The sequence below is a fragment of the Ovis canadensis genome, chromosome 3 (assembly GCF_042477335.2).
Source record: "Ovis canadensis isolate MfBH-ARS-UI-01 breed Bighorn chromosome 3, ARS-UI_OviCan_v2, whole genome shotgun sequence".
Classification (NCBI taxonomy): domain Eukaryota; kingdom Metazoa; phylum Chordata; class Mammalia; order Artiodactyla; family Bovidae; genus Ovis; species Ovis canadensis.
This window is the reverse complement of record NC_091247.1, coordinates 214,131,176-214,147,341: the sequence shown is the minus strand read 5'-3', so window position 1 is coordinate 214,147,341 and position 16,166 is coordinate 214,131,176. Positions and strand designations below refer to the sequence as shown.

General features: G+C 40.7%; 1 protein-coding gene across 1 annotated transcript in view; it reads left to right on the top strand.

The window, feature by feature from the left end:
• Window positions 1-16,166, top strand: part of LOC138436429 (scavenger receptor cysteine-rich domain-containing protein DMBT1-like) — a 58,638-nt gene that overhangs the window by 26,058 nt on the left and 16,414 nt on the right. The window contains exons 5-6 of the mRNA XM_070292329.1: window positions 2,788-3,108; window positions 5,277-5,597. Of these exons, the coding sequence (XP_070148430.1) occupies window positions 2,788-3,108; window positions 5,277-5,597 (642 nt within the window). The remainder of the gene's footprint in view (window positions 1-2,787; window positions 3,109-5,276; window positions 5,598-16,166) is intronic.

Sequence of the window (16,166 nt, the reverse complement as noted above, 5' to 3'; positions counted from 1 at the left end):
ACGCACACATTTAATTTTAAGAAAGCATATTTTTCATTTGTAAAATCATGTTTTAAATTTTTTGTATGCATTTTTTCAGTCTGTGAAGATTATATTTCTTCAACTATGGTATAGTAGAAGATATATAGCCAATATCTGATATTTGAACATGAGAAATCTCTGTTTCTGCTTCAGTAGTTTCTCTTGGTTTGTGTTTTGACATTTTGTTGCTTGGAGTACTTTTTTATGACACTATACTGGGTCACTTTATTTACAAAAACTACTTGTAGAGGTAATTTAGACTTAGGATGAAGGTGATTTACTCTAGAAAGATATTCATATTTATTTTTTCATGATTTTGTGGTATTATCAATAATGGGCCACCTTCATACAAGTGCAAAAATGGATATTACCTGGACAATCCAGAAATTCAAACCCTAATTCTGATTCTATGCAACAGCAGGTCTGTTTCAGCTGGTGTCCAGCTCATTGTGGAGAATGCCTTCTGCTGGATCCTCATTTGGGTGTGGACTTCCTGTATGATTTATACCTCCTCACCATCAAGGGCCATTAAAAAGTCACACATTTTTCTGAATGGCCTAGTGCTGTCAGGGTAAAACCACATTCCACGTTCCTGTACCTCAGTGAAAAATTTACGTTTTCTGATTTCTCCTGAATTTTTATAGCCATCATGTGAGATCTTTAATGCTTTTAGGATAATTTTTAGTGAATTTATTCCATTTTATTTATTTTCAGCAGAAAAGATACCCTCAATAACCAAGCTGACAGTTACTGAGATAATCTCCTGGAATTTATCACAGGAATTAAATCATGTACTCATTTGTTTCTCTCATCGATTACATAAAAGGTACATGAAGGCAAGGTCATTGTCTCACCATTTTCTGCATTTACAGCACTTACACTGCCTTTCCATAAATAATTTTAGAATTCATAAAAGTAGCTTCTTGTGTGCTTCCGTGATACTTTGTCAAACCTTTACTCTCATCTCAGGGTTTGACTGTAAAAAATAACACCCAAATTGAGTAAGCATCACAGGCTCTCTCTTTGTATCTGATGTCTCCTTCACCTCCTTACCTTGTATCTATTTCTTTCCTTTTGAGAATGAGCCTCTCCAGCTCTATGGATTGAACTGTTTTCCTCCAAAATGTATATCTTGAAGTCTTAGCCCCACAGTGACTGGATTGGAGAAATGGCCTTTAGGAGGTAACTGAGGTTAAATAAGACCATACAGTTGTGGCCCTAATCCAACATGTGACCTTACAAAGCAGGAAGAGACAGACCATCTTCCTTGTCTCTCTGTGCACATGTCCTAAGAATGATCAGGTGAGAATGCAGTGAGGGACCATGGCCTGCATGCCGAGATCAGATAACTAGAATGAACACATCCTTGTCAGCACCTTGACCTCAGGCTCCAGAACTGTGATAAGGTAAATACATTCTTGTTGTTTTATCATCCAAGCTGTGGTATCTTTTTGTGGTCACCTGCCTGAATTCACCAAATACCAGAATCTTCTCCAGTTCAGCATTTCCCCAGTTGTTCTCTCTGTGATGTACCACTTCTATTACCAGAGTGAGAGCACATGGGGTGGGGTCTAGACCTGAGCAGTGTTAATGATGCCCCAGGGACCATATCTTGTTATTATAAGAAAAATTCTCATTTTCTGAACCAAATTCAAAATTACTAGAACTGATTCATGGTCTTAGAAAAATCACTTCTCAGTTCCTGACAGGAAAACAGGACCCTGGGATACTAGGTGAGACCTGATGGAACAGAAAGAGGTCACATCAAGTAAACCTCCAGCTTGTTCACCCCTGCCTTCTGACACTGGATGGAAGCCCGGCATCAGTTATGTGTTGTTGTGCAACAAGTTAGTGCTGAACTTGGCAGCTTAAATCAGCAAACACCTAGTACCTCACACCTTTGGTGGGCCAGGAATTGACATGGCTTACCTTGGTCCTCTGACTCATGATGTCTCACAAGGATGCAATCATCTGAAGGTCCAACCAGGAGTGCTAACTGTCCAAATGTAATTGACTGGATGTTGGCAGCATTCAGACCTTGGCAGGCTGATGAACTGAGAGTCTCGGTCCATGTTTGCTGTTGGACAGAGGCTTGCCTCCATTCCCTGTCATGCAAGTGTTTCTATAAGTAGGTCACAACATGACATCTTGTTTTATTAGACCAAGACAGGTTAAGAAGGGGAAATCAGAATTATCTTGAAATCTAAGTGACATCTCATCACTTTGCCAAATTCCATTTGGTAGATTCATGTTTCTAGGTACATTTGAGTGTGGGCATTACATAAGGATGTGAACAAAAGGTGACAGGAATAACTGGGACATTTTAGAGGCCATTACCCAGCCTTCTGTTCCTAAGCTAGATGAGATTCTCCCTAGGGGACAGGGAAGGAGAGAGAGGATTCCTCCCTGGATTCTGGGCCATGTGCTGTAACTGAGAAAGAGAAAGTGGGCCCTAGTAGCCTTGGGCACATCTACAGGGATGGCAGCATCTGGAGTCTCTGAAGGCCTGTTCTCAGTGGTATCCCTGGAGCCAGTTCTATAGGCTCATGAGAAATACCTGGTGCCTCCCTTCCTGCTCCAGGTTCAGTGATGGCACACTGGGGGCTTAGAGTTGGCCACGGAGGGAATATTTATACCACAGAAGTCAACAGATGCTGTTCACAGAGCTTTCCCCTCAGAGAGAAGATTTTTTTAATACTTAATAGCACACCAGCACATTGTCTCCTAACATCTCTCCTCTGCCCTGTGCCTGTGTCTGTCTTGCAGATCTGGAGCTAAGGCTGATCAATGGAGAACACCGCTGTGAGGGGAGAGTGGAAGTGAAGCACCAAGGAGAATGGGGCACAGTCAATGATCTGAACTGGAGCATGGAGGAGGCACATGTGGTGTGCAGACAGCTGAGGTGTGGAGCTGCTGTTGGTGCTCCCAAAGAGTCTACATTTGGACCAGGAATAGGACCCGTTTGGTTTCATTATATTTACTGCAAAGGGCAGGAGTCAGTTATCACCGAGTGCAGTTATCCTCCTCTTAAAGACCATCGTACTGAGGGCTATTCCCATAACAGGGATGCTGGAGCAATCTGCTCAGGTAAGTCTTATCTGGTCTGGGAGGAGATTCCCAGTAGGAAATCTTTCAGTTTTATTCCCAGAGAAACTATGAGCACATGGATCACAGTCTTTAGAACATACTTCTTTGAAGATTCCACTCACACAATGATTTCTTGAACATTAGGTGCTCAGAAGAGCATAAAGACTTGCTTGGACTGGGAGAAAAATCTCCAGATCCATAGTCGCTGGGGCCTCCAATCTCTGTGGTCTGTCACAGAAGGTGGAAGTGTGAGGTCAAATGTTTCATGCAGGTACAAGTACTGGGATGGACCTCTATGAATTAGGTTCGTCGTGGTAGCTTGCATTCTTGCATCAGGTGGTCAAACAAGTGGGACTACAGGAGAGCATATATGAGAAGTGCAGGCAAACTTACTTTACTATACTCACAATTTCTACGGAGAGTATCCTCATATGAGTATACAGGGTAGGTGCCAATAGAACAGGCTTAACCCAGAAGTGGAGGCCAAAATGGGTGTGAAGATCAAAGAACAATTGACAATAACAAGGTCAGGGTGAAGTTATAGAAAGAAACTACCTGAGGGCATTTTACTGGTGCTTTTGAATGTAAGTAGGTCACAGAGGAGGACAAGATTTGGGATTTGTGGCACTCTCATCACACTGGTGTACCTGCTCATCGGGGTGGGGAGCTCACATCCTATTTGTGGGGATGTTGAGCCTGCAGGAAAACCTGAAGCTTGACGATTATAACAGAGTAGCTGAAGCAAAACTAAGGACAGTGAGGTTAAGAGAACTTTGAAACGATACATAATAATGACTCAGTCCACTCTAAATGTATTTGACCTGAGCCAAGGGGTAAACTAGAATGTGACTGGGTAGTCACAGTATTTACCAAGGACATTCCCAGCTTGCTGTGATATTTGATAATATCTTCCTCAATTCCAACTGTTGTGGCAGGTTTATACCCTGGAATATTCATCAGACATTCTGATAACAACTGGAATATCTTTTCCAATCTCACCACTAACAGATCTTTCATGATACTCTTGAGGTTGCAAAGAATTCTTTTCTTTTTAAAAAATTCCTATTTGAGGTAAGACTGACATGCCAAAAGCTGTACATTGTTAATATTTACAAAATAATGAATTTGGAAATCCCTTATGACTTTACAGTGGAAGTGACAAAAAGATTCAAGGGAATTGATCTTTGTTGAGGAAGGAGAAGGAAGCTGTTGTCTCCTACATCATCAGTTTCATGATGTCACTTTCCAGGGCTTTATTCTTTTAAAATAAGTGATTTTTGAATATAGTTTTAGATTGGCAATTTTTCTTAGCACATTTAAGGTTTTTCCTACGTGACATTGGCTTCTCATGTTCTTAGTGACTTCAGTTTTAGCACAGATATTTTGCAATTTGAGGTAATATAAAATAAGTCTCTGTCTCAGTATTTTTCTCTTTGTCAATGTCCTTCTATTTCTTATCACTATAGCCAAAGTAAGCTAGGTTTTAATGTATTAATGAGCAGCCATTTTTTTTTTCTTATACGATGTGTTCTATTCAGTTTGCTATAGCAAAAGGGAGAGCAAGATAGATCAACAAGGAGAAACCATAGTCATCTTGAAATCTAATCTCTTAAATTACATCTCATTCCTGTTGCCAAATTTCATTTGTTAGATGCATGTTACTAGGTACATTTGAGTGTGGGGATTACATAAGGACATGAACACCAGGAAGCTGGAATAATTGGAACACTTCAGAGCCTGTTACCCCAGCCCTCTGTTCCTAAGCTGGATGAGATGCTCCCTATGGACAGGGAAGGAGAGGGAGGATTCCTCCCTGGATCCTGGGCCATGAGCTGTAACTGAGACAGAGAAGCTGGGCCCTAGTAGCCTTGGACAGATATACAGGGAGGGCAGCATCCAAAGTCTCTGGAGGCCTGTCCTCGGTGGTGTCCCTGGAGCTGGTTCTACAGGCTTGTGAGAAACACCTGGTGCCTCCCTTCCTGCTCCATGTTCAGTGATGGCACATTGGGGGCTTAGAGTTGGCCATGTGGGAATGTTTATACCATAGAAGTCAAGAAATGCTGAACACAGCATTTTTGTTCAGAAGTCAGAGATTTCATTTTTAAATATTACCACTATATGTCTGCATTGTCTCCTAAAATGTCTCCTGTATCCTTGTCCCTCTGCAGCTCGGGAGGTCAGGTTGAAGGATGGAGCCCACCACTGTGAGGGGAGAGTGGAAGTGAAGCACCAAGGAGAATGGGGCACAGTGAATGATCACAACTGGAGCTTGGAGGCAGCAGCTGTGGTGTGCAGAGAACTGGAGTGTGGAGCTGCCATTAATGCTTCCAGAGGAGCTCATTTTGGACCAGGGATTGGCCCCATTTGGTTTCAGTATATTTACTGCAATGGGACAGAATCTTCTCTCATGGAGTGTAGTTATCCTCCTCTTAAAAACCACCTTCCTGAGGGCCTATCCCATGACGGGGATGCTGGAGCAGTCTGCTCAGGTAAGTCTTGTCTGGTCCGGGAGGGGATATTTAGCTGGAAAAGCCTCTGTCTCTTTCTCAGAATAGCATATGCATATGGATCACAGTCTTTAGTACATTCTTGGGTGAAGACTCCAGTCAGAGAGTGATTTCTTGAACATTAGGTGCTCAAAGAAAACATGATGACTTGCTTGGCCCTGGAGAGAAAGTCTCATGACCCATAGTCACTGGGCCCTCCAGCTTCTGTTGTGTGTCATAGGAGGCAGGGAAAAAAGTAAAAGTAAAGTAAGTCACTTCAGTCATGTACAACTCTTTGACCCTATGGACCTGTAGCCCGCCAGGCTCCTCTGTCCATCGAATACTCCAGGAAAGAATACTGGAACGGTTGCCCTGCCTTTCTTCAGGGGATCTTCCTGACCCAGGCATTGAACCTGAGTCTCCCACAATGCAGGCAGATTCTTTACCATCTGAGCCAACAGGGAAGCCTAGGAGGCAGGAGGCTGAGCCCAAATGCTTCATTTAGGTACAACTGCTGTGTTGGACCTCATCATGATAGCCTGTTGTATTCTTTCATGATATGTTCAGACATGTGTGGCTACAAGAGGGGTTAGAGGAGAAGTTCAGGCAAATACAGCTTATTATGTTCAAAGATACAGGGTATTATCAGGTTGGGTACATGGGAAAAGTGACAAGAGACAGCCTCAACGAAGCAGCAGTGACACAAAGGAGAGATTGAAGACCCATGGACAAGTGACAATACCCAGAGTCAGGGTGTAGTTACACTACAAAAAAGCGTTAGGGGATTCCGTTGGTGCATTTGAATATAACTAGGTCACTGGGGAGGACAAGATGGGGATTTGGGCAGGGGACCACCTCATCACTGGTGCACCTGCTCACCAGGGTGGGGAGCTCACAACCTATTTGTGGGGATGTTGAGGTTGCAAGAAAATCTGAAGTTTGACAATTACAACACAGAAGCTGAAGTGAAACTGAGGGCAGTGAAGTCAAGAGAACCTGAAATGATATGTAATAAGGGCTCAGTTCAGTTCAGTTCAGTTCAGTTACTCAGTCGTGTCTGACTCTTTGCAACCCCATGAATTGCAGCATGCCAGGCCTCCCTGTCCATCACCAATTTCCAGAGTTCACTCAAACTCATGTCCATCGAGTCAGTGATGCTATCCAGCCATCTCATCCTATGTCGTCCCCTTTTCCTCCTGCCCCCAATCCCTCCCAGCATCAGAGGCTTTTCCAATGAGTCAACACTTCGCATGAGGTGGCCAAAGTACTGGAGCTTCAGCTTTAGCATCATTCCTTCTAAAGAACACCCAGGACTGATCTCCTTTAGAATGGACTGGTTGAATGTCCTTGCAGTCCATGGGACTTTCAAGAGCCTTCTCCAACACCATAGTTCAAAAACATCCATTCTTCAGTGCTCAGCCTTCTTCACAGTCCATCTCTCACATCCATACATGGCTACTGGAAAAACCATATCCTGTAGAAATGTATTGGACCTGAGCCAAGGCAGAAAGTGAGGAGGAACTAAAGAGCCTCTTGATGAAAGTGAAAGAGGAGAGTGAAAAAATTGGCTTAAAGCTCAGAAAACTAAGATCATGGCATCTGGTCCCATCACTTCATGGCAAATAGATGGGGAAACAGTGGAAACGCTGTCTGACTTTATTTTGGGGGGCTCCCAAAAATCAATGCAGGTGGTGACTGCACCCATGAAATTAAAAGATGCTTACTCCTTGGAAGAAAAGTTATGACCAACCTAGAGAGCATATTCAAAAGCAGAGACATTACTTTGCCAACAAAGGTCTGTCTAGTCAAGGCTATGGTTTTTCCTGTAGTCATGTATAGATGTGAGAGTTGAACTGTGAAGAAAGCCAAGTGCCGAAGAATTGATGCTTTTGAACTGTGGTGTTGGAGAAGACTCTTGAGAGTCCCTTGGACTGCAAGGAGATCCAACTAGTCTGTCCTAAAGGAGATCAGTTCTGGGTGTCCATTGGGAGGACTGATGCTGAAGCTGAAACCCAATACTTTGGCCACCTCATGCAAAGAGTTGACTCATTGGAAAAGACCCTGATGCTGGGAGGGATTGAGGGCAGGAAAAGAAGGGGATGACAGAGGATGAGATGGCTGGATGGCATCACGGACTCGATGGACGTGAGTTTGAGTGAACTCTGGAAATTGGTGATGGACAGGGAGGCCTGGTGTGCTGCAATTCATGGGGTTACAGAGTCAGATACGACTGAGCGACTGAACTGAACTGAAGGTGGAAATAGGGCTTCCTGGGTTGCTCAATGGTAAAGAATCTGACTGCAAAGCAGAAGATGCAAGAGATGTCATGCATTCAATCCCTGGGTCAGAAAGATACCCTGGCAACCCACTCCAGTATTCTTGCCTGGAGAATTCCATGAACAGAGGCGCCTGGTGGGCTACAGTCCATAGTGTCACACAGAGTCAGATATGACTCTGAGCATGCACGCCAGGTGGAAATTAGAATGATTAGGTGGTCACAGTATTTGCCAGAGATGTTTCCAGTTGTTATCAACATGTTTGATGAATCTCACCTTTAGCAAAACTTTAATGATGCTCTTGAAGTTGCTAAGAAAACAATTATTTCCTTTGTAAAAGCTACTTAATTGATCTAAAGTTGACCTACAAAAACTGTACATAGTTAGTATTTACCCCTGATGAATTTGGTGATCAGTATACATTTGTGAAACCATGAAAACAATCTATGCCATAAATCTGCTCATCTCTTCCAAAGTTTTCTTTCATCCTCTTTATTACAGTATTACTATCAAAGTAAGTGTTTTCAAAGTGCATTTGAGCTTCAGTTAGGAATTTTTGTTTTAAGAGAACCCATTTCTTAGCATTTCAAATGACATCCCTTATTGTCACAATGTCTTCATTATGGTTTCAAATGCAGAAAAGCTCGTGGGAACACTGCAGGAGTCCTTGCCTTATTCTGATAAATCAGCATCTGAAATAAAATGGATTGCGTGATGTTGAAGTTTGTGTGATACTGGAGCTTCTAATGTCATAATTTTAAGAAAAATAATGTCTTCATATTAACTCCAGTTAAGATATATTTAAAAATAAAAAGATTTGAGAGTGCTATGGGATTTAACACTCATAGTGGTTTATATCCCCTGATTACCTTTGCTCTACTTTTGCTGTTGTTCAATCACTAGGTCATGTCCAACTCTTTGCGACCCCATGGACTGCAGTAGGCCAGGCTTCCCTGTCCTTCACCATCTCCCAGAGTTTGCTCAGACTCATGTCCATTAAGTTGGTGATGCTATCCAGCCATTTCTTCCTTGCCACTCCCTTCTCCTTTTGCCTTCAATTTTTCCCAGTAACAGGGTCTTTTCCAATGAGTCAGCACTTCGCATCAGGTGGCCGAAGTATTGCAGCTTCAGCATGAGTCCTTTCAATGCATATTCAGAACTGATTTCTTTTAGGATTGACTGATTTGATCTCCTTGCTATCCAAGGGACTCTCAAGAGTCTTCTCCAATACCACAGTTCAAGAACATCAATTTTTGGTGCTCAGCCTTCTTTATGATCCATCTCTTACACTCACACATAACTACTGGGAAGACCCATGGCTTGGACTAGATGGACCTTTGTCAGCAAAGTGACGTGTCTGCTTTTTAATATACTGTGTAGGTTTGTCCTAGCTCGCCTTCCAAGGAGCAAGCGTCTTTTAATTTCATGGCTGCAGTCACTGTCTGTAGTGATTTGGGAGCACAAGAAAATAAAATCTGTCACTGTTTCCACTTTTTACCCATCTTTTTGCCATGAAGTGATGGAACCGGATGCCATGATCTTAGTTTTTTTGATCTACTTATCATAATTACTTAAGTATCTATATTGTTTATACCTCATAATTTTATTATTAATATGCTACTACTTCACTACAAGGATGCAGGATTTCTATTTTAGAAAAATATATTGACTCTTTAATGTTTATATGAGGAAGTGACATCATTTGTTCTCACACTTCATTGGATAAGTCAGATTACATGGTTATGTTACCTTTCAAGTAGGCAAAGAACTATTAGTATTTCCACGTACTCAGAATAAGAGAATTTTTTTTTTAATGCACTTTCTTTTTTTTTTAATTTTTTTAAAATTTTTTAATTTTTTAATTTTTTAATTTTTTAAATTTTAAAATCTTTAATTCTTACATGCATTCCCAAACATGAACCCCCCTCCCCATAACATCTTTCTGGGTCATCCCCATGCACCAGCCCCAAGCATGCTGCATCCTGCGTCTGACATAGACTGGCGATTCAATTCACATGATAGTATACATGTTAGAATGTCATTCTCCCAAATCATCCCACCCTCTCCCTCTCCCTCTGAGTCCAAAAGTCCGTTGTACACATCTGTGTCTCTTTCCCTGTCTTGCATACAGGGTCGTCATTGCCATCTTCCTAAATTCCATATATATGTGTTAGTATACTGTATTGGTGTTTTTCTTTCTGGCTTACTTCACTCTGTATAATCGGCTCCAGTTTCATCCATCTCATCAGAACTGATTCAAATGAAGAATAAGAGAATTTTAAATATGACTACACATTTATGATGTTTACACCCTTGAAGTGTCTGGAATTTAATTGCTATCTATGTGTATCCTTGAATTTTTTTTCTTTTTGCCACTGGTAGCCCCCTTTTATCACTCTAAGGCTTGATATCGTTCATCAGTTCTGGAAAATGCTCAGCCAATGTTTTTCAATTATTTCTTCTGTTCAATTCTTTGTTTTTCTTTGTGTCTCTCTTTCTCTGCCTCTTTTTCTCTCTTTATGCCCATATGTCAGTTTAACTTATTTGAAACATCTTGCTCCATTTTCTGTCTCTGGATTTTTCATGTTTTTGTTGCTCTGTGCAGTAGTATTCCTGATGATTTCTTCTGACATTATAAAATTCACTGATTCTATGTTTTACTGAGGTTAATTTGATGCAAACATTGTAATTTTAAGTATATTTTTCATTCATAGAAGCTCAGTTTTAAAATTTTTTTCTGTGTACTGTTTAGTCCTCTGAAGATCCTTCAACAGTGTTTTTATTTCTTTAAATATGGTATATGTGGAAGATATACAACCTAGTGTCTGATACACTGAATATGAGAAGTCTCTGCTTCAACTTCAGTTGTTTCTCTTGATTGTGTTCATGGACCATTTTCTTGATATACTTTTCTTTTTTGACAATATGCTGGTCACTTTCTATATAAAAGGTATTTATAAAGATAATTAAAAGCTTGGATGAAGGTAATTTACTATAGAAAGGAATGCACAGATACTTTTTCATGGTTTTTTGGTATTATCAATAGTGGGCCACCTTCATACAAGTGCAGAAATGGATATTACCTAGACGATCCAGAGATTCACACTCTGAATCTAATTCTGTGCAAAACCTGCCTGTTTTACCTGCCAGCTTGTTGTGGAGAATGCCTTCTGCTGGATTCTCATCTGGGTGTGGTTTTCCGATTTGATTTATGTCTCCTTACCACCTTGTGTGCATGCATGCTCAGTCGCTTCAGTTGTGTCCGACTCTTTGTGACCCCATGGACTGTAGCCTGCCAGGTTCCTCTGTCCATGGGATTCTCCAGCAAGAATACTGGAGTGCGCTGCCATGCTCTCCTCCAGGGGATCTTCTGGAGTCAGGAATGAAAAACTCATGTATTATGTCTCCTACATTGGCAGACAGATTGTTTACCACTTGCGCATCCTGGGAAGCCCTTCTGCACACCAAGGGCCACAAGAAATACCACACACTTTCCTGAATGACCTAGAGCCCTCAGAGCAAATGCAGATTACCCACTCAATGAATTTCCATTTACTCTTAGATTGCCCTGACCTTTTGTTCCAGTCTTATGAGGGCTTAACTTATGAGGTCTGGAACTTAACACAGTAATGAAATCACATACTTCCTTGTTTGTGTCATCAACTAGGTAAAAGCTACATGAAAGCAGGAACATTTTCTTACTTTTTTCTGCATTAACAGCACAAGACATGCCTCGCAATAGATAATTTTATTATTTTTTGAAACCTTCTTTCATTTTATATTTTAAATTATGAGAGTATGATAACACATTTATAGGAGACTCAGAAAATATACAACAAAATTACATATCAGTTCAGTTCTGTTCAGTCGCTCAGTCATGTCTGACTCTTTGCAACCGCATGAATTGCAGCACGCCAGGCCTCCCTGTCCATCACCAACTCCCGGAGTTCACTCAAACTCATGTCCATTGAGTCGGTGATGCCATCCAGCCCTCTCATCCTCTGTGGTCCCCTTCTACTCCTGGCCCCAATCCCTCCCAGCATCAGGGTCTTTTCCAATGAGTCAACTCTTCGCATCAGGTGGCCAAAGTATTGGAGTTTCAGCTTCAGCATCAGTCCTTCCAATGAACACCCAGAACTAATCTCCTTTAGGAGGGACTGGTTGGATCACCTTGCAGTCTAAGGGACTCTCAAGAGTTCTCTCCAATACCACAGTTCAGAAGCATCAATTCTTCGGCACTCAGCTTTCTTCACAGTCCAACTCTCACATCCATACATGATCACTGGAAAAACCATAGCCTTGACTAGACGGACTTTGTTGGCAAAGTAATGTCTCTGCTTTTGAATATGCTATCTAGGTTGATCATAACTTTCCTTCCGAGGAGTAAGCGTCTTTTAATTTCACGTCTGCAGTCACCATCTGCAGTGATTTTGGAGCCCCAAACAATAAAGTCTGACACTGTTTCTACTGTTTCCCCATCTATTTCCCATGAAGTGATGGGACCAGATGCCATGATCTTAGTTTTCTGAATGTTGAGCTTTAGGCCAACTTTTTCACTCTCCTCTTTCACTTTCATCAAGAGGCTCTTTAGTTCCTCTTTACTTTCTGCCATAAGGGTGGTGTCATCTGCATATCTGAGGTTATTGATATTTCTCCCAGCAATCTTGATTCCAGCTTGCGCTTCTTCCAGCCCAGCATTTCTCATGATGTACTCTGTATATAAGTTAAATAAGCAGGGTGACAATATACAGCCTTGACATACTCCCACATATAGTTCCACTATATATTACCATTTTTTAACTAGATGAATTAAGATTTTTAGTTGAAGTTTAAATATCAAACTCTCAAAAATTTATTGAATGAATAAACAGACATGTAGAAGGATGTAGTAGACCTGAAAAACACTATGACCCAATTCAACATAATTAAGATTTGCACAGTTTTCACACAACAACAGGATACAAATTCTATTCAAGTTTCCAGATACTATAAACCAGGAGACACTGGAACATATCCAGGGGCATAAAACAAGGTGCAAAACTTTTATGGTCTAAAGGTATTGGAATCATACACAGAGTCTGTTCTCTTATCACAATGGAATTATGTTAAAAATATATGAAAATAACCCACATATTTTCAAGTGCAATGTGACATTTACCAGGAGAGATCTTTGATTTAGCCATTGAAATCCTCAAAAAACTTAAAAGACTCAAAAAATACAGAGTGACTAAAGAGAATAAAGCCTTTAAATGAGAAATTAATATCAAAATGAGAAATTAGCATCAATGATACCCTAAAAATCCTATGTAATTGAAGTTACATTGGGGTTACTTAATTAGAAATTAAGCATCCACTTTTAAATAATGGGTGTATCTAAGAAGCCATAACCAGGAAAATCAGACAATATTTGTAACAGAAAAAAATGAAAAGAAAATCAGAATTTTTTAAATTCAGCTGAAACTTCTCAGTGCAACTAAATATTGAACAATATGTGAAAACAAATAATGGACACTAGCATAAAATTTCATAAAATTTGAACAAATCTGTACTTTGGTTAGAAATATTGTATCACATGTTAATTTTCCTGTGTTTTAAAAAACATGGTTAATTTCCCTTTTTTTAAACATGGTATCTTCAGATTGGATTGGAAGTTTCAAGCCTCGTTCAAATTTCTTTTAAAAATCACTAAAATAATATGCTTTCTAGACTTTTAGCAGTAATACTAGATATCAGAATAAATGGAGCTATATCAAATCTTTGACTGAATGTAAATTAGAAATCTAGCATTCTATTCATATTTAGTCAAGCAAGTGGAACCAAAATGTCATAAATGTTTTAACTAAGCAAAAATTCAAAAGCTTTCTAAAATACATACATTACATTATGGGCTTGTGTTCAGTAGCTCAGGTATGTCCAGCTCTTTGTCACCCTATGGACTGTAGCCTCTCAGGCTCCTCTGTTTATGGGATTTTTCCAGGCAAGAATACTGCAGTGGGTTGCCATTTCATCCTCTAGGAGATCCTCACCACCCAGGGGTTTAACCTGTATCTCCTGCATCTCCTGTATTGGCAGGCGGATTCTTTTACCACATTATACATTGTATATATAAACTTCTCCATTACAATTGTTAAAGGCTTCAGACAGAACATCAAAAAAGAGATGGAAAAATTAGCAAACACAAACTAAGTGAAATGAGAGCACTGAATATGAAATAGAAAAAGTGAAACAAACTAGGAAAAGACCATATAATCCAGTTATTTTAAACATGGATGCTCACTAGAATTACATCTGAAGCTTTGGAGAAAAAAATATACCTGGACACTTGTATTTTTCAAAAAATTCCAAGATAAATTCTAAGGTGCATCTGGATTTTAAAAAGTGATTAAGATTTTTCTCTTAAATGGTAGTTTTGGTGATACAGAATTCTACTACTTTCTGTTGACCAATCATGAAACAGTGGTATTAAAATGAATAATAGCTACATAATCACAATAGCAAAATATGTTTATCACAATCAATAGCCAGACCAAAAAAAAAAAAAAGATAATTACAATTGCAAACCATAATATAAACATGGTTAACCTAACAATATAAAATAATTACATACAAATCGGGCAGTTAAATAGAGAGACATGGTAAGTGGAAGTGCATATATGCACATGTTTTCGTCCACCCAGCCAGTCCATTTTTGGATATGAACACATGTCCTTTTATACTGCCATCGTGAACCAATATCCATAGATAATTTTATTATTAATAAAACTAGCTTCTCATGAACTTTCAGGATCCTATTTCAATCCTTTACTGTCGCTTCAGTGTCAGATTCTAAAACATCTGAGTAAGCATCACAGGACATCTCCCTGTGTCTACTGTCTCTTTCATCTCCTCCCCTTTTATCATTATTTCCTTCTGAGAATGAACCTCTGCAAATCTATGGACTGAACTGTGACCCTCCATAAAGTATATCTTGAAGACCTAACCCCACAGTGACCGCAGGAGACAGGGCCTTTAGGAAGTAATTGAGGTTAATTAAGGTCAGAAGGATGTGGCCTTAATTTAATAGGTGACATTACAGGAAAAGGAAGAGAAAGGCCTCCCTCTCTTTCTCTAAGTGCACATGTCCTAGGAAAGGCCAGGTGAGCACACAGTGCGACAGCTGTGGCCTGAAAGCCAAAGAAAGAGGTTTCAGGATGAGCATTGCCTTGCCAGCACTTTGCCTTGGACTTACTAGCTTCTAGCACTCTGATAAAATAAATGAATTTCTGCTGTTTAACCAGCCAGTCTGTGCTATTTTGTGGTAGGCGCTGGCCTGAGCCATCTACACGCCAGGATCTTCTCTAGTTTAACATTTTCCCAGATGTTGCCTCTGTGATACACCACTTCTGTTTCCAGAGGGAGAGCACATGGGGCAGAGCAGAGACCAGAGCAGTGTGCCTGGTCCCCAGGGACCACATCATGTTAGATTTTAAGAAAAAATCTCACTTCCTGACCCAAACTCAAAGCTAATGGAGCTGATTCAAGGTCTCAGTAAACTCACTTTTCAGTTCCCAACAGGAAGGCAGGAGCTTGGGACACTGGGTGAGACCTAATGTGGCAGAGAGAGGTGGTTTGGGTCCCAATTTCTAGTGGGACCCGGCAGCAAGCCTGATCACACAGGAAGAAATCTCATCTGGATGAAGCAGAGAAGGCTCAAGTATAAACCTCCAGCTTGTTCACCCCCTGTCTTCTGACTCTGGAAGAAGTCCTATATTAGTTATGTGTTGTTGTGCAACAAATTAATGCTGAACTTGGCAGCTTAAGTCAGCAAACACCTAGTATCTCACACTTTGCGTGGGCCAGGAATGGACATGGTTTACCTGGGTCCTAGGACTCATGATTTCTCATAAGGATGTGATCATCTGAAGGTTCAACCAGGGGTGGAGATCATCCAAACATACTCACCTGGATGTTGGCAGCATTCAGAACTTGGTGGACTGTTGAACAGAGAACCTCAGTCCCTGGCTGGTTGTTGGCTACAGTCTTGCCTCCGTTCCTTGTCGTGAGAGTCTCTCCATAAATTTTCTCAACGTGGCAGCTGGTTTCACTAAAGCAAGAGAGGAAGTAAGATAGATCAACGATGGAGGAACCAGTCATCTTGAAACTTACTCTGTTAAGTGACTTCACTTAGGCAAATTTCCTTTGTTAGATGCATGATACGAGGCACATTTGAGCATGGGGATTGCACAAGGATGTGAACACAGGTAACAGAAACATCTGGGACACTGAGAGCCTGTTACCCCAGCCCTCTGTTCCTGAG